The sequence below is a fragment of the Salmo trutta genome, chromosome 15, assembly GCF_901001165.1.
Source record: "Salmo trutta chromosome 15, fSalTru1.1, whole genome shotgun sequence".
NCBI lineage: Eukaryota > Metazoa > Chordata > Actinopteri > Salmoniformes > Salmonidae > Salmo > Salmo trutta.
The window spans coordinates 47,383,698-47,402,284 of record NC_042971.1 but is presented as its reverse complement, the minus strand read 5'-3'; the positions used below and the strand labels follow the sequence as shown (position 1 = coordinate 47,402,284).

General features: G+C 40.5%; 1 protein-coding gene across 4 annotated transcripts in view; it reads right to left on the bottom strand.

The window, feature by feature from the left end:
- Window positions 1-972: 972 nt before the first annotated feature.
- Window positions 973-18,587, bottom strand: part of LOC115149182 (polypeptide N-acetylgalactosaminyltransferase 9-like) — a 37,977-nt gene continuing 20,362 nt past the window's right edge. For 2 of the 4 annotated variants that reach the window (XM_029691800.1, XM_029691798.1), the window contains 9 exons: window positions 12,083-12,272; window positions 11,818-11,984; window positions 11,151-11,325; window positions 7,995-8,192; window positions 7,278-7,395; window positions 4,561-4,746; window positions 4,208-4,441; window positions 2,422-2,589; window positions 973-2,313 (listed from right to left, as the gene is read on the bottom strand). In XM_029691800.1, coding sequence (XP_029547660.1) covers window positions 2,167-2,313; window positions 2,422-2,589; window positions 4,208-4,441; window positions 4,561-4,746; window positions 7,278-7,395; window positions 7,995-8,192; window positions 11,151-11,325; window positions 11,818-11,984; window positions 12,083-12,272 — 1,583 coding nt within the window. In that variant the 3' untranslated portion in view covers window positions 973-2,166. Of the gene's footprint in view, window positions 2,314-2,421; window positions 2,590-4,207; window positions 4,442-4,560; window positions 4,747-7,277; window positions 7,396-7,994; window positions 8,193-11,150; window positions 11,326-11,817; window positions 11,985-12,082; window positions 12,273-18,587 lie in introns of those variants that run through there. The other 2 variants (XM_029691799.1, XM_029691801.1) reach the window with 2 other exon arrangements.

Below are 18,587 nucleotides of genomic sequence, written 5' to 3'. Positions count from 1 at the left end.
GTCCATGAGTTTTGGTGGGCGGCCCTTTCTTGGCAGGTTTGTTATGGTGCCATATTCTTTCCATTTTTTAATGATGGATTTAATAGTGCTTCGTGGGATGTTCAAAGTTTCAGATATTTTTTATAACCCAACCCTGATCTGTACTTCTCCACAACTTTGTCCCCGACCTGGTCTTCATGGTGCCACTTGCTTAGGGGTGTTGCAGACTCTGGGGCCTTTCATATATATATATATATATATATATATATATATTCACACTAAGATCATGTGACAGATCATGTGACACTCAGATTGCACACAGGTGGACTTTATTTAACTAATTGTGTAACTTCTGAAGGTAATTGGTTGCACCAGATCTTATTTAGAGGCTTCATAGCAAAGGGGGTGAATACAAATGCACACACCAGTTTTCCGTTTTTTATTTAATTCTTTTCCAACTTTTTTTTGTATTTTTTTTCATTTCACTTGACCAATTTGGACTATTTTGTGTATGTCCATTACATGAAATCCAAATAAAAATCCATTCAAATTACAGGTTGTAATGCAACAAAATAGGAAAAATGCCAAGGGACGAATACTTTTGCAAGGCACTGTATTAGTGTTTCAAGAAAGAAGTGTATATATTTGGCCTGACAAAGCAGTTTTATGCACTGGCTGAATGGAAACTTTTTAATCCGCTGGTCTCGGTTGGCCTCGGGAAGAATTTAGGAGTCCTCACTGTCCAAGACCGAGTCAAGACCGAGTACAAATGTATCCGACACCGAGACAAGACTGAGACACTCAATATGTGGTCCCGAAACCGGACTGTCTTGAGTACTACAACACCACTCTTATTTACAATAAAAGACTTCAAAATGACACAATACACTATTTACCATTCATTTCTATTGGGCACAAAATCATCTTAAACACAACCCAAACAAACAGCAAATGCATCCAAATAGTATAAAATTAAAGCTGACAGTATGCACTTTAACCTTATAGTCATTGTATCATTTAAAATCCAAAGTGCTGGAGTACAGAGCCAAAATAACAACATATTTGCCACTGTCCCAAGACTTTTAGAGCTCACTGTATGAATTGTATTGTCATAGAGTTAAATGTTTATGATAGCATTTGCCTAGGTACTCACTTGGTGAAAGCCACATGCCTTTAAAATGAAAGAATTCAATAACCTAACAAATCACTAACAAATACAGTCACGGGTAGTAACTCTACAATTCACTCAAAGAAATATGCAAATTAGGCTTTACACCAAACAGTGTTAAAACCCGAAAATGATATACTGTAACTCTACAGTTGTTCATTTCTTACACTGAGAAAGTGTAACAGCATCAGCACTAAGCAAAGGGAGTCTAGTTTATTCTAAATCAGGGCTCTCTAACCCTGTTCCTGGAGAGCTACCCTCCTGTAGGTTTTCACTCCAACCCCAGTTGTAACTAACCTGATTCATCTTATCAACCAGATCATTATTAGAATCAGGTGCACCAGATTAGGGTTGGCGCAAAAATCGAGAGGACGGTAGCTGTCCAGGAACAGGGCTGGAGAGCCCTGCTCTAAACCAAGTGTTATGTTTTACACTGTAGGTGTTGCGTATATTTCTACAATAGCGCTATGCAAACACCACAATCAAGTTCATTTAAACACTTTAAGAGTTGAAGGTGGAGCACTGCAACAGTGTTAAATCTTTAACACTTTCAAACGTGTTAATTGCACACCAGTTCAGTGGGACTCATATGTTCACTGAAAATAGTGTACATTTTACGTTTCAGAGTTAAATGTACACCATTGATTTTGCTGTGCAGGTTTGTGAAGAGATGCCAGTTCGTTTATACTAAATCCTTCAGTATCACAGACTCATTGTCTTAGACAATCTTTGTAGTGGATATGGTACATTCTATGGTTCTTTGTAGGGATATGTATCCTCCATACTTTGTGATGACTTGGTCTTGAGATGCTTGAGATGTTGAAGGTTGGTGTTAAGATGCTTTTGAAATTCCTTGACCTTTCCAGGAGCAGACAACAGAGTCTATAGCCTCAATCCAAAGGAACACAATCTTTGTGAAGAGGATAGTACAAGTGATACAGGTTAAGGGTCCCATGTCCCTTTGTAGACATCAGCTGGCCTGTACATGGTGTACCTCCTTTTTGAGTATGAGACCGCCCTCAGTGTCGTGGAGGTTTGATCCAGTTCCTAATAGTCCACCTCTGACCAGAGCACCTCTGGACCACCAGGCGCAGGCCGAAGCTGGCCTCTCTAGACATCTCTACTTCCAAACAACGACCAGTGTCTCTGCTGATTATTGGGCCATTCTACAGAGGGAAGAGGAACAAGCTGTGATTATTATTGCAGTATTAACAAGCAATATAGATTTGGCAGGCAGGATTCCTTGTTTCCCCACAAGCCATGACATTTTTTACCTGAGTAAAGTCCCAAAGCCTCTGTGATGAGCGTGACATTCCCTCACATTTATTTAGACTTGGCGTCCGCCCTCGTCCCTCATCCACCAGACACTTGGTGTTGGGCAGGAACGTAGTGGAGCCCAGGGGACCAAGCTGCAGAAGCCCCGCTGAGGTGTAACGGGCCAGCTAAAAAAAATCACGTCAATGCCAGGTAAACGTCAATATGAAAGGTTTTACACAAATTCTTCCTATGCAAGCACCCATATAGTCGTTGGACACTACAAAACTTTTCTAATACATCTGTACATAGAAGTGGTACATGTTATTGTGTACATAATACTTGAGCTGTCTCATGAGAAAGATCTTTCTTGACGCATTGAGTACAAACAAAGGTAAGTAATAGTGCCTCTTGAATTTTTTGCTGCGTAATTGGCTGAAATAATAGCTAATGATAATGTATCCTTGGTATCACAGGGATGTGTGCATGTATCAACACCATATGTATTTGGACAGTGAAGCAAAATTATACTCCAGCATTTTGGATTTGATTTGAATCTGAGCCTCGACAGAATCCTGTCTCGGAGCTCTACGGACAATTCCTTCGACCCCATGGCTTGGTTTTTGTGGGACCTGTGGGACCTTATATAGACAGGTGTGTGCCTTTTCAAATTATGTCTGATTAATTGAATTTACCACAGGTAGACTCCAATCAAGTTCTAGAAACATCTCAAGGATGATCAATGGAAACAGGATGCACCTGAGCTCAATTTCGAGTTTCATAGCAGATCCTCATAGCAGGATTCCTTGTTTCCCCACAAGCCATTACATTCGAGTTTTACCTGAGTAAAGTCCCAAAGCCTCTGTGATGAGCGTGACATTCCCTCACATAGACTTGGCGTCCGCCCTCCTCCCTCGTCCACCAGACAGGGTCTGAATAATTATGTAAATAAGGTATTTCCGTTTTTTGCAAACATTTCTAAAAACCTGTTTTTACTTTGTCATTATGGGGTGTTGTGTGTAGATTGATGGGGGGGGGGTATTTAATACATTTTAGAATAAGGCTGTAACGTAACAAAATGCGGAAAAAGTCAAGGGGTCTGAATACTTTCCGAATGCACTGTATATATGGCGTTGACTGTATGTTCCATGCTGGTGAAAGCTCAATTGTTTATGAGTTTAATGGACCACACATACCTTTGTTTGAGTGCATGTTTCATAAATGACACCCAGTGATCCCATCTGCCGAGTTAATTTCACACAGCTCCTAATATTTAATTTCATAAGCCAAAAGTTAGCTTCAATCCATTCACAGTGAAGGGCACAGATGATTACAAAAGCCAGGGTTTAATTATTCATGGTGAACAACACTCAGGAAACTAGATGCCTGAGAGGATGTTAGAGCCCATCACAGGTGCTGCTGCACTATTCTGAGTAGAGGGATAGCCTAACCTTACAGTGTATAATTGGCTTGTGTCAAGCATATTCATTTGGAAATCACAGAAATACCATGCTAAAGCAAGCTAGATAACATCACAAACAACCACTGTGAGATGAACAATGGAAGGGCTTGAAAGCAAAAGTGCAGGGATGGATGATGTATTGTGGTTTTGTGTGAGGGGGGCAGGGTGTATGGGGAAGTGATTTATGTTTTCTAATGTAAGCGCTTGTGTAAGAGAAAGCCAGAAGATCATATTTTCCCCAGCTATATTTAAACAGGAAAAATCCTGGGATATACCCTACCTGTGTCACAGTTAAAAAAATAAAAAATAAATGTTTTAAGTTAAACAGCAGAAGATCCCCTGACCTGAGATGTCATGCCGTGGCACGGGTAGAGAATTGGACTGTTGTCATCATCTGGTCCTTGGTCTAAGCAATAGCCACTGGCCTTGCTGTTTCGCACCTCGCCGTAGGTGATGGTGTCGTTGTACACTCGCATCTCTGGATACACATTCTGCAAATACCACTGGAAACTGCGACATTGCAATTTCTTCCTCAAGGCAATTCTCTCAGAAACATCTCCAAAATCAACCCCAGGGTTCTGATTTGTTAGAAAACAATTCACAGCACCAAAAACAATGACCAATTAAGATCAGAAGTTAGTAGATGCAATTGAGCTGTAAAATATTGTTCCCCTTTAGGGAACTACACTAGACTCACATTGATGGGGATATTCCAGGCCATGTATACATGGGATTTGTAGTCATCCATCCATACCTCGGCTGCCCTCAAGGCATTGCGCTTGGCATAGTAATCAATGTCGTTGTTGTAGGGTTTCTTGGTGCGTTCAATGTGCGCCACCCGAGCACAAGGTAAAACCTCCATACTCCCTCCGCACTGCCATACCTAAGCAATAACATAGACAGTTCAAGAAAGAAAGGAAGAAAGGAAGAAAGAAAGACCAAAACCTGCCCTGAGCACAATAGCAATATAGTTTTGTATTCTAAAAATGAATCTTGTTGAGAGAGTTGCAGAGGCAATTGCCCACAGGCACATGGAGAGCTGTTAACAATCAGCAATTGCCTAGTAGCTGAATTGCTTGGACATTTTTCAGACAAAGGGTCACTTCATTGTGTGTATTATTATACTGTGCTGGTGGTGTTGCCAGAGAGTTGTTTTTTAGAGTACATCTCCATACTCCAGCGCTGTGAGCACAGCACAGAGTTGTTTTTAGAGTACATCTCCATACTCCAGCTCTGTGAGCACAGCACAGAGTTGTTTTTTAGAGTACCTCTCCATACTCCAGCTCTGTGAGCACAGAACAGAGAGTTGTTTTTTAGAGTACCTCTCCATACTCCAGCGCTGTGAGCACAGCACAGAGTTGTTTTTAGAGTACATCTCCATACTCCAGCTCTGTGAGCACAGCACAGAGTTGTTTTTTAGAGTACCTCTCCATACTCCAGCTCTGTGAGCACAGAACAGAGAGTTGTTTTTTAGAGTACCTCTCCATACTCTAGCTCTGTGAGCACAGAACAGAAAGTTGTTTTTTAGAGTACCTCTCCATACTCCAGCTCTGTGAGCACAGAACAGAAAGTTGTTTTTTAGAGTACCTCTCCATACTCCAGCTCTGTGAGCACAGAACAGAAAGTAGTTTTTTAGAGTACCTCTCCATACTCCAGCTCTGTGAGCACAGAACAGAAAGTTGTTTTTTAGAGTACCTCTCCATACTCCAGCTCTGTGAGCACAGAACAGAAAGTTGTTTTTTAGAGTACCTCTCCATACTCCAGCTCTGTGAGCACAGAACAGAAAGTTGTTTTTTAGAGTACCTCTCCATACTCCAGCTCTGTGAGCACAGAACAGAAAGTAGTTTTTTAGAGTACCTCTCCATACTCCAGCTCTGTGAGCACAGAACAGAAAGTTGTTTTTTAGAGTACCTCTCCATACTCCAGCTCTGTGAGCACAGCACAGAGTTGTTTTTTAGAGTACCTCTCCATACTCCAGCTCTGTGAGCACAGCACAGAGAGTTGTTTTTTAGAGTACCTCTCCGTACTCCAGCGCTGTGAGCACAGAACAGAGAGTTGTTTTTTAGAGTACCTCTCCATACTCCAGCTCTGTGAGCACAGAACATAAAGTTGTTTTTTAGAGTACCTCTCCGTACATCAGCGCTGTGAGCACAGCACTGAGAGGTACCTCACAATAGTATTATATGGCTTAAATCTCTTTTGATACAATCAACTTTCTCTCATTGAGTTTCTATTGTTGTGCCGTCTCCCTCTTCCACTCCCACTGTCTCTTCTACCTGGACCACATTTTTTGAATTTTATTCCCCGCTGACAGTAATAGGTGCAAACATGGGCTCTTCTCCTCCTCTCCGTACCCCTCCCTCTCTCCACATCCATCTCTCTCCTGCTGTCTCCTGTGTGTCCTCTCGTTTCCCACACACTGCCTCTCACATCATAACGATCATGTCTGGGGCAATGAAGTGTAAAATATGCCAACGCACCAGCCTGTGTGCCAGTGGGACGCTGGTAGGTGACTGCAGAGTTCTGGATCACATTCAATTCTCACACTGGGACACAACTTCCACACCAATGTCACTGCAGACTTTTTGACTGTCTACAAACCAAAATAGTCCCAAAAACATTTAAACTATCTCAGTAATATTATTGCAGAGTAAAGGAATCCAAATGGGTACAGACCTTTTGTGAAATAAAGAATTCACAAATCACTTGTCACAAATGTTTTTGGTGCACTACAAGGGCATGTTTTAGTTATTCAGCAGAATACCAGGTGCCACGGTGCAGGATAGCTTTCATCCATATTCATGCCAACTGGTCTCCCTGTATGCTTAGAGCCTAATGACTACTTAATGATCTCAGCAGAGCCACACAGAAAACATGATTGCAACATGAAGGGAGAGAAATTAGTCAGAACAGCCCCATATGTTTCAATAACAAGACATTGATGCCAAATCACCGGAAACTATAAGGATTAAGTTATTTTTGGACCTCCTCAGGTCAATGATAGGATGGATTTTTCCATTCTGTTCGCTAGTAAAACTTAACTTGTTCTGAATCATACTTCAGATAATGGCAGCCGATCCCTTTTAATGATTTTGAAATCTATTTGGATCACTCAAATGAAAATGAGGCCAAAATCAATAGAATCATTTGCTGTAGTTACGTTCAAATTAAATCACACCCACATCCTTTTTACTGTGATGGAGCTAAATTGAACTTCATTCATGACTTCCAGCACACAAACACTTAAACTCTCCAGTCACAAAGACCTAATGATTTTGTTGCTCTATAATATCTTTGTACTAGGCAAACACATCATGGATCACAGGGTTTGCATCTTATCAAGCTTAAACTAACGGATTACTTTACACATTTTCCTCAGTTCTTAGTTTAAGCATGTACCACTTAGAAACTTACCCTCATGCCCAACTCAATGTTCTCTCCTCCATACACCTCCATGCCTGGGTCTAGAAGGCCAATCTCTCTAAAGTATTCTCTGTTCACCACAAAAGAGCAGCCAATCATGGCAGGGGTCCTGAAAAGGAGAAATTACATCTTGTATAACTATCCAGTACAAAAATTCGTTGTAAAATATTGTATATTTTAAGAACATGTTTTTCAAGCCCTCATTTACAGTAAAACAACATACATCAGAGTATTGCACCAGAGTGCTGCCAAAGCACCTGCCCCCTGTCACGCCCTGATCTGTTTCACCTGTCCTTGTGATTGTCTCCACCCCCTCCAGGTGTTGCTTATTTTCCCCGGTGTATTTATCCCTGTGTTTCCTGTCTCTCTGTACCAGTTTGTCTTGTATGTTCAAGTCAACCAGCGTGGTTTTCCCGTGCGCCTGCTTTTTCTATCCTCTTTTTGCTAGTCCTCCCAGTTTCTGGACTCTGTACCCGCCTGCCTGACCATTCTGCCTGCCTTGACCTCGAACCTGCCTGCCACTCTGTACCTCCTGGGCTCTGAACTGGTTTTGACCTTTTGCCTGTCCACGACCATTCTCTTGCCTACCCTTTTGGATCATAATAAATATCAAATACTCAAACCATCTGCCTCCCGTGTCTGCATCTGGGTCTCGCCTTGTGCACTTATAGCCTCCAATAATATCTAAGATATATATTTTTCCCATACCTGATGGGGGCCGTCTGATCTCCTGTGTCCAGCCAGGCCTGAGGGGGGATGATGTACATACACCACAGGCCCCAGTTGTAGCCATGGGCCGCGTTAGCATACTGCTGCACCTCAAACGTGTTGTGCTTGATGTTGTCGATCGACGGCAGAATAATACGTGTTCGATCCTCCCTGATTCTTGTTAAGATTGGCTCTGCCCTATCAAAGGAGGAAAGGAGACACATTTTAGTCACATGTTGTACCTCTATAAATGTTGTAATATCAGGAGCTTGAGATGTTTACTGGTAACTGTACAATATCAACCATACTCAACTAGTGGTCCGGACGGATGGCATCAATATGGATGTTTTTAGGAACTCAGTCGGGCTTTCAACTTACTGCTGTTGAGCGTTTTAATAGTATCATGAACAGGGTGCAATTTCACAATGTGGTAGGGCATGGGCAGTTTTCCTCTTGTTATGTCATTCACTGACAGACCTTAGAGAGCTATTTATAGCCTGTCAGAAATGTCCATTTGATCAACTAGCTCATGTTAGATAGGTAGGCCTAACTTATCTTCATCTTGTAGGCTATGTATCATAGCCACATTGGCCAGATTAATTGCCCAGGAGCCTTGCCAGGGGATCCCATTTATTTTGCTGAGTCAGCCAGGTATTATATCAACACACAAGATATGGCAAAATGTGTAGAATTGCAGGAAATTAGCTTGAAAACTGCAACATTTTAAAACTGGAGGTTTCTTACTGTGCTGATAAATGGACACATGCAAACAAATCACATCTTTATTTTTTTTTATGTATAATGTTCATGAGTCAGACAGGTGATTTTCAGACAAGTGTGAAATTTCACATAGATTTTTCACATGACTCAGACATGTGGTTTCCCAACATTTCACGTGTGAGATTATAAATTGCACATGTGCTTTTGTAACTGGTGGGATTAGAACCCAGTCTACCACGGGAGAAGTCAACATCTTAACCATTCCACCAAGAGGGCCAACAATCATTTTGAAGTTGCAGGCTGGGCTACCTCATCACGTGACCATGAGCAACTTGACTGACTCATGTCTGCTACACTTTCACATGTGCATTTTTACATTTTAATGTCAGCTAGGGCTGTCAAACGATTCAAAAACATAATTGAGTTTATCGTAGGATTAGCTGTGATTACATTTACATTTTAGTCATTTGGCAGACACTCTTATCCAGAGCGACTTACAGTAGTGAATGCATACATTTCATGCATTTTTTTGTACTGGCCCCCTGTGGGAATCAAACCCACAACCCTGGCGTTGCACACAACATGCTGGCGTTGCAAACACCATGCTCTACCAACTGAGCCACAGGGAAGGATTAATCACTATTAATCGCAAATTCATAATTCGCTCAAATGTAGCTGTAATTTAAGGTGTTTTATACAAAAAGCATTGCGAGAATATTGCTGTTTTGATTTTGTCCAAAGTAACGGTTAGCAAAATCAGGTAACTTTCTTTAACCTCAAAGTCGACTTGTTTTGACATAGCTGTATAGATGATGTATTTTGAACACTTTCAGACAATGCAATAAATCTTTATTTTTTACACAAAAATTGCAAAAAGTTAACTCGAGTTAACTGATTAACTCTGACAGGGCTAATTTTAACATGTTTAACACGATAAATAAGGAGACACTGAGCTTCTTCCAAAGGTCACTGACCAACATATGAAGAAGAGAGGCGTGAGCCTGCAGCAGTAACACCCCGAATTGACGGCTCAGAAATTAGAAATAATTATTTATTATTATAGTTACCTATTTACTTTATTATTATACTTAGGCAGGCTAAGTTACCTTTTTACAGAATTACATTACAGAATTTGCAATTCCAATTCCATAGCAATATGACACCACCTTTTCACATGTGAGGAGAATAGCACTATTTCACCACCACATGTGAATTGTAATTCCACATGTGAAAGCTAGATTTTCACATGTGAATGTTTCTTACATGTGAAACTGAAAATACGATTTTCACATGTGAAGTTGCAATTCTATATGTGAAACTGCAAATTCGATTTTCACGTGATTTTTACATGTGAAACTGCAAATTTGACAAGTTTTCACATGTGAAACTGCAAATTTCACGTGTTTTTTTGTAAGGGCAGACCTTTTCAAATAGTACTTGAGTACCCCTGCTGTAGATGAAAGGAAAGCATGACAGTAAATCATGTTTCTGTCATCTCATCTGTTCCCAGGTGGGAAACGGGACCACCGCAGTCTGTTCAAATAGTTAATCATCATCAAAACATCCTGACGTCTCACTGCTAGCAGAGGGAGGTGCACTTCTCATCTTTCCCTTCACTTGACACCTCCTTTCCCATTTCACGCCTGTTCCAGAGATCAAAACTAAATCAATATTAATATATGTAGCTAGCAGTTCTCTGTATTACGGCTGTAGTGAAACGCTCAGGCTGATGGCCTCACATGGGACACATGGTTCTGTGTAAAACTAATTTACTGATACAATCAGAGAGAATTTTCCAATGTGGTCATAACATTAGCAAAGAGTGCAAATTTATTTTATTTAACTAGGCAAGTCAGTTATGAACAAATTCTTATTTTCAATGACGGCCTAGGAACAGTGGGTTAACTGCCTTGTTCAGGTGCAGAACGACAGATTTGACCTTGTCAGCTCGGGGATTCAATCTTGCAACCTTTTCGGTTACTAGTCCAACACTCTAACCACTAGGCTACCTGCCAAGGAGTCTACATTTTACAGCTGCAATATCATTTTAGAACAAATAGGGATAACCTCTGAGAGTTAGGGTAACCTTTCATGAATGAATTGCTCTTTCCAAAGTGGCGTGGTGAAGATGGATTGCAGTGACTACTGTACCTCCTTGTCTTTCCATTACTGAAGGAAAGGAATACCTCTGATATGCAAATAAGAGTGCTCTTGTTATGTCAGACTGTCTTAAGACTCAAACGCACAAACTCTATCAGCAGGTCTCAGTGTAATGAATTCCAGGCTTATAATAGTACAGTATGTTGCTACATATTGGACGACATATGAGTGTTGCACCACAGTGTTGGGAAGAATCTGCATCTGATTGATTGATAATGCATGAGATTATTTTAAACTCCTTTTCAATCTGAGGGAAAATAAGAATCTCTTTCTCACCATGCTGTGTTGAACTCAACATGTGCATCAAAGAAGCCAACAACTGGTGCAGTGGCTGCTTTCCATCCAAGGATTCTGGCCCGTATAAGTCCCTCTCGTCTGCCATTTCTGACAATCTTCACTAGGCCTGGATAATTCTTATTCACATACTGATCCAGGTTCAGCTTTAGATCCACTGAAAAAAACAAACAAAGAATCAAGTGTTGGAGCAAAAACTAGAAAACAATCATTTCAGGTAAGTCTCTCTCACTCTCTGTCACGCTTACACACACACACACACACACACCCACGCACATACACACAGTCTTGTATAACTAACCTTGTGGGGACAAACAATTCAGTCCCATTCCAAATACTATTTTCCCTAACCCCTAACCCTAAACATTACCATAACCCAAACCCTAACCTTAACACCAAAACCTAACCTTAACCCTAACCCTAAATCTAAACCTAGCGCCTAACCCTAAAACTAACCCTAGCTCCTAACCCTAAACCTAATTCTAACCCTAACACTAATTCTAACCTTAACCCTAAACCCCCTAGAAATAGCATTTGAGATGGTCCAATTGTTATTAGTTTACAATTCTTGTGGTCCCCACAAGTATAGTTAAACACTTCCACACACACATACACACACACACACGCACTGAAAAAGCCCTTGAGTTACCACTGTCACTGTTGTCGTCCACCAGGATGATCTCCTTGAGGATGTATGCAGGTGTGTGACTGACCAGGCTGTGGACTGACCGTAGGATCACAGACAAGGCCTCGTTTACAAAGATGAACACCACCGTCATCTGAGGGAGGTCATCTGGGTAAGTCATCAGCTTGCACCTGTCAACACAATTTAGTGAGAAGCTGTCACATCAGTGCCCTAAACTCAAATGTTATCTTTTGGTTTTCAAGCTGTGAGGGCAGGGTTTAGGACCTACTTTTTCGGCCTGTAGTCGGGAATGGATCTATCCAGCGGGATTTGATTGCTCAGCTGTGCATTGTAGCCATAATCTTTGTACTTTCCCCCATCTGGGTCACGGACAGGGTTTCTCAGGGTTGCAGGGTTCCTGGCCTCCCACTGTCTCAGACTCATTTGTCCCTCCAGCAATCCAACCGGCTTTCCCAGCCCTGTGGAAATTCAGAGGAAAATGTTAGACTCATTTTGCTGTCTGAGGTGCCAGCAAGCTGTTACACCTTTCATCTCAATTCGTCAATAATTTGAGCTGTCTCTTTTCCGTTGAGAAACTAAACAAAATGTGAGCATCTAGATGAATTGGAGAGTTGGCAATTGAAATGTAGACAGGGGAAATAATTGACATGTCTACTGGATGAAATAATACTAAAAGTCATTTTCAGAAACTCCCAGTCTGACTGACAAACAGGAGAGCCAGGTAGAAGGAAGCTCAAGGTTGTTATTATTATTCTTTATCTAGACTCTACTAGTGGAGAGGAATACACAACAAGGGGACAGGATGATTGACTTGTAATGTGAGTAGAATGGCTTATACTGTCAGTATTACAGCAGGACCTGGCATCTTGCTAATCCAATTTCTGAACTGATTATGCATTTAAACACTGATAATAAGTGTCAAAGTGACATAGTCGAAACTTAATTATTGCATTAATTAAATGATTAAATTAGCTTGTCCCTTGAGGTGGATTTTAGAAAGCAAATGGATCAGACAAACACCACATTGGATACTGAAGATGAATCTGTAAATGTGGTATACAGATGTAGGATCTTAATTTTACCTATATTGTCACAGTAAAATAATCCTGCAGCAACAGGATTTGAACATTTAGTGTTAGTGCGGGTTTTCAGAGAATTTATGTAAATCCCGAAGCTCATCTGCATATCCTGCAGTTCAGGAAAATTCTCAGCTACAAAAGAGTGATCAAATTAAGATCCTACATCCTTAATAGTCAAACCCTTAGGATCCTGCGACGCAGTTGGCATCAGTTGCTGGGACTGCTAGTCTCTGTTCAGTGATCCTGCCAATCAAGGACAGGTCTGATTAGCTATTTGGCATTTCAGCTATGTGTTGCAGCTAGCTAGCTGCATATCAAGCTAACTGGGTTTGAACACAGCCCGCGACGCGGTTAGCCATTGTGGCTGGGACCGTGGATAGTCCCGGTTTTGTGGCTGTCTAGATCCCTGCTGTTTGTTGTTTCAATCTTCCCTGTGACCTGCCCTGTCTGGAACTGCGAGGAGTAACAGCGTAATCTACCTTGCTAGCTACCATGACAAAGACCATAGCCGGCGGAAGTACTGTTGAGGACAGTGTCTCTCTATCACAGGTAAAGGATCTTTTAAACGGACAAAAATATAAATTAATTGATTAATGGACAGCTGAATGTACATATTTTTCTCTCTTGCTTTGTTTGCTCTTTTCAGTATTATGTCTATCTCTGATAAGCTACCCAGGAAAGGGCTGAAAATAGCACATATAAATAATGAATTCAATAACTTGCTGACATCAGATAACATTCATATATTAGCCATTTCTGAGACTCACTTAGATAATTAGTTTGATGATACAGCAGTAGCAATACAATGATATAACATCTACAGAAGAGATAGAAATGCGTATGGGGGAGGTGTTGCTGTATATAGAGATATATCCCTGTAATGCTTAGAGAAGATCTTATGTCAAGTGCTATTGAAGTGTTGTGGTTGAAGGTTCTCTTGGCTAATCTAAAGGATTTTCTTTTGGGGTGTTACTATAGGCCACCAAGTGATAATAGTCAGTATCTAAATAATATGTGTGAAATGCTTGATAGTGTATGTGATGTAAACAGAGAGGTCTACTTTCTTGGGGACCTGAATATTGACTGGTTTTCATCAAGCTGTCCACTCAAGAGGAAGTTTCTTACTGTAACCAGTGCCTGTAATCTGGTTCAGGTTATTAATCAACCTACCAGGGTGTTTACAAACACCACAGGAACAAGATCATCCACATGTATCAATCACATTTTTACTAGTACTATAGAACTTTGTTCTAAAGCTGTATCCGTACCCATGGGATGCAGTGATAACAATATAGTGGATATATCCAGGAAAGCCAAAGTTCCAACAGCTGGGGCTAAAATAGTGTATAAGAGATCATACAAAAGATTTAGCTGTGACTCTTGCAGTATGTGGATGGTGTTAAAAATATTTGTTGGTCTGATGTAATTAATGAGGAGCACCAGACGCTGCACTTGAATTTATGAAATTGCTTCTTTCAATTATTGATAAACATGCACCTGTTAAAAAACTGATTGTTAAAACTGTTAAGGATCCATGGATTGATGAGGGATGTTAAAACTGTATGGTTGAAAGAGACGGGGCAAAAGGAGTGGCTAATAAGTCTGGCTGCATATCTGACTGGTTGACTTACTGAAAATTGAGAAATTATGTGACTAAACTCAACAAAAAGAAGAAGAAACTGTATTATGAAGCCACGATCAATGATATAAAGAATGATGGGGGAAAAAACTTTGGAGTACTTTAAATTAAATTATTTGCGGAAGGACAAATTCAACTCCATCTTTCATTGAATCATATGGCTTATTCATCACAAAACCATTTGATGTTGCCAATTATTTGTATGATTTCTTCATTGGCAGGAAATGCCAATAACGAACATTGAGCCATTGTATTCATGCATAAAAAAACAAATAATGAAAGAAAAGCATTGCAAGTTGGAATTTTGTAAAGTTAGTGTGGGAGAGGTGGAAAAATTGTTATCGATCAATAATGACAAACCTCCTGGCATTGAAAACTTAGATGGAAAGCTACTGAGGATGGTAGCTGACTCTATAGCCACATTTTTTAAAATAATATGTTTATTATTTTCCAATAAAAAAAAATATTCAAAAAAGACAGCAATACAGACATTGACATTCATTGTACTGTTGAATGGGATGGCTAATTTAGAGGACAAAACAAACCTTAATTCACACATATATAAAATAAAACAAAATCCTATTAGGTGGTACATGTATAAGAAGACAGCATATAGTCATTACAAGCAGTGTAGTTAAGCCAAAAATAAATATTGAGTGGAGTACAGCACAGAGTAGCAGCAGATCATCAACCCAGTTATGAAGCGGGACTAGACCATTTATCCAGTATCAGCTGCCATATTTTGTAAAACATTGGACTTCTATTGGAGATATTGTATCAAATCTTTTCCATATGTATTACATTCCCTAAATCCCGTAACCACATTTCAAAGGTAGGTACAGTCTCCAATTTCCAAAATTGCAATATGAGCCTTTTGGCTTATAGAGTACAAAGAGAGACAGCCTTTCCCTCCTGGTTATTCCCATCAACTGTACCAAACAGAGCGATCAATGGATCGGGGGCTATAACTCTATTGAAGATAAGTAATCAAAAATGAGAGCCCAGTAAGCATGTAACTTAGGACATGTCCAAAATAAGTGGGTCAACGTCCCCTCATCCTGCTTGCACCTCTCACACAGTGGTGAGGTGTCCGGGAATATTTTATGCAGTTTTACTTTTGAGTAATGTAACTTGTGTATCACCTTAAACTGAACAAGGTTGAGTCTGGCATTCACTGAACTGTGGTTTATATTCCTGAGAGCTTCTACCCAGTCCTCATCTGTGATTTCTGAACCAAGTTCTTGTTCCCAAGCCCTTTTAATAGTGTCTGTGGATACCTCTATGTGGGCCTGTAGCACATCATACAGTCTAGAGGCCGACCCTTTTGAATGGGGTTTGACAGGGATCAGGCTGTCTAATGTAGGATTATTTGGCTTAATGCCATACTGTGGGATATGTGTCCTGAAGAAATTCCTGATTTGGAGGTATCTGAAAAAATGTGTTGTTGGCATGTTAAACTTACCCTGTAAATGTTGAAATGAAGCTAACTGACCATCAATGCATAAGTTACCAATTGTTGTGAGCCCCTTCTCCCTCCACCCCTTCTCCCTCATCCAATGCAGGGTGGAAAGCGTGATTCAGGCAAATCGGGCTGTCAATGTATACAGTGGGTATGTTAAGAAAATACCTAATCTGTTTCCAGATCCTAAGAGTATGACAAATGACTGGATTAGAGTCATAAGTGGCTTTTTTCACATATGATGGACTATTAACAAGTGCCGGGAGTGAGGAACGTTGACAGGAGGCCTTCTCAATCAAAAGCCATGAAGGCATACCATTCTGTCGCATCCCAGGTAAACTTTCCCTCCAGAAAGACACAATGTTCAGATTAGCAGCCCAATAATACAGTTTAAAGTGAGTAAGGCCAAAGCCCCCCTCTATCTTGTACTTGCATAAATGCTTCTTTGAAATTCTGGCTGCCTTGTTATCCCATAAAAATGGAATTACTATTGAATCCAGTTTCTTAAAATAGCTTTGTGGTATGAAATTGGGTAGACATTGGAAGAGGTAAAGAAACCTGGGTAGGACAACCATTTTAATAGCGTTTATACGACCAACCAAGGAGATAAGCAGAGTTTTCAAAAAAATCTATATTTTGTTTAAGCTGATAAATGTTCATGTCCCAATTCGCTTTCAATAGCTGACAAGGTCTCTAGTCACTACAATGCCAAGGCTTGATAACTTGTCCATCACTGTTCTAAATGGGGTAGATTGCAGAAATTGCATATCCACAGGCCGTGATATCGGCATCAATTCGCTTTTTTGGCAGTTTATCTTGTAGCCAGAGAAGGAGCCGAATGTATTTATCAAGTTAAGTAAGGGGGGAATAGAAGTTTTAGGCTTGGATAAAAACAAAAGAATATCGTCTGCATATATGGACATTTTGTGCTGCGTGTCTTTTATTTTAACCGGAGCTATATCGGCACATGCACGAATGCGTCGTAGCAAGGGGTTCCATGGCTATAGCAAAGAGAGCAGGTGAAATAGGGCACCCCTGTCGGCAGCCCTTGAACAGGCGGAATGACTGCGACATTTCCTGGTTGGTTACCATGGACGCCATTGGGTGTGCATAAATAATTCTTATCCAATTAATAAATTCCTTTCCAAACCCGAAATGCTCCAGAACCGACATCATATACTTCCCCTCAATCTGATCAAATGCCTTCTCTGCATCAAGAGCAATTACCACTGCCTCAACTTTATGATCATGATGCATTACATTGAAAAGGCTTCTCAAATTGTAGTATATATGTCGGCCCGATCTAAAACCTGTCTGGTCAGGGTGTATGATGTCAGAAATATATTTTTTCAATTGGTTTGCCAATATCTTTGTCAACACCTTATTTTATATGGGGAGTAACGACACGGGGCGATAAGATGACATCTCCATGGAATCTCTATATTTTTTCAAGATCAGTGCTATTGTAGCCTCATACAGTGTTTGCGGGAGTTTGGCATTTTCTTTGGATTGTTTAAACATTCGCAACATAAGTAGAGCTAGACTGGCGCAGTACTTCTTATAGAATTCTATTACATATCCATCGGGCCCAGCGGCCTTGCTGTTTGGAAATTGTGCTATCGCTGTGTTAATTTCCTCTAAAGTTATCCCAGCATCGAGTGCATCAGCTGCCCCCTGTCTAGTTTAGGAAGTTCACATTCAGTGAGAAAGCGTTCCATAGTTTGTGGATCAGTAGCATAGCATTTTGATTGATATAGCTCTGAGTAAAACTGCACAAAGCATTTATTAATATCCTGCGGATCTGTTACTATTTTACCCTTCTTGTCTTTTATTTTGTGAATAGCTCTAGATGCCTGTACATGCTTTAGCTGTCTTGCTAATCATTTATGTGGTTTGTCACCCAGTTCAAAATAACTTTGTTGCGTTCTAGCAAGTAAAGAGCCCACCCATTTTGAAAGAATGGTTTCAACTTTGTGATCTTCTCAAGGACTGCATTCGAGGAATTCGTCCTAAAAACGTTCTCTTGTTCCCCTTATAGCCACATTTTTTAATCTGAGCGTAGAGGAAAGTCTTTGTCCTCAGGCCTGGAGGGAAGCCAAAGTAATTCCGCTACCCAAGAGTGGTAAAGTGGCCTTCACTGGTTCAAACAACAGACCTATAATTTTGCTGCCAACTCTTAGCAAACTGTTGGAATAAAGAGAATTTGCTTTTTGGAGTGTGGTGTCAAAAAAGCAGAGGATATCTTTTTTACAGACAGACCTCTCCCCATCTTTACAACCGTTGAATCTATATGTTTTGACCAGGCCAGTTTACAATCTAAGGTAACGCCAAGTAATTTAGTCTCCTCAACTTCTTCAACAGCCACGCCATTCATTCCCAGATTCAGCTGAGGTCTAGGACTTCGGGAATGATTTGTACCAAATACAATGCTCTTCATTTTAGAGATGTTCAGGACCAGTTTATTACTGGCCACCCATTCCAAAACAGTCTGCAACTGTTTGTTAAGGGTTTCAGTGACTTCATTAGCTGTGTTTGCTGATGCATATATAGTTGAATCATCAGCATACTTGAACACCCATGCTTTGTTTAATGCCAG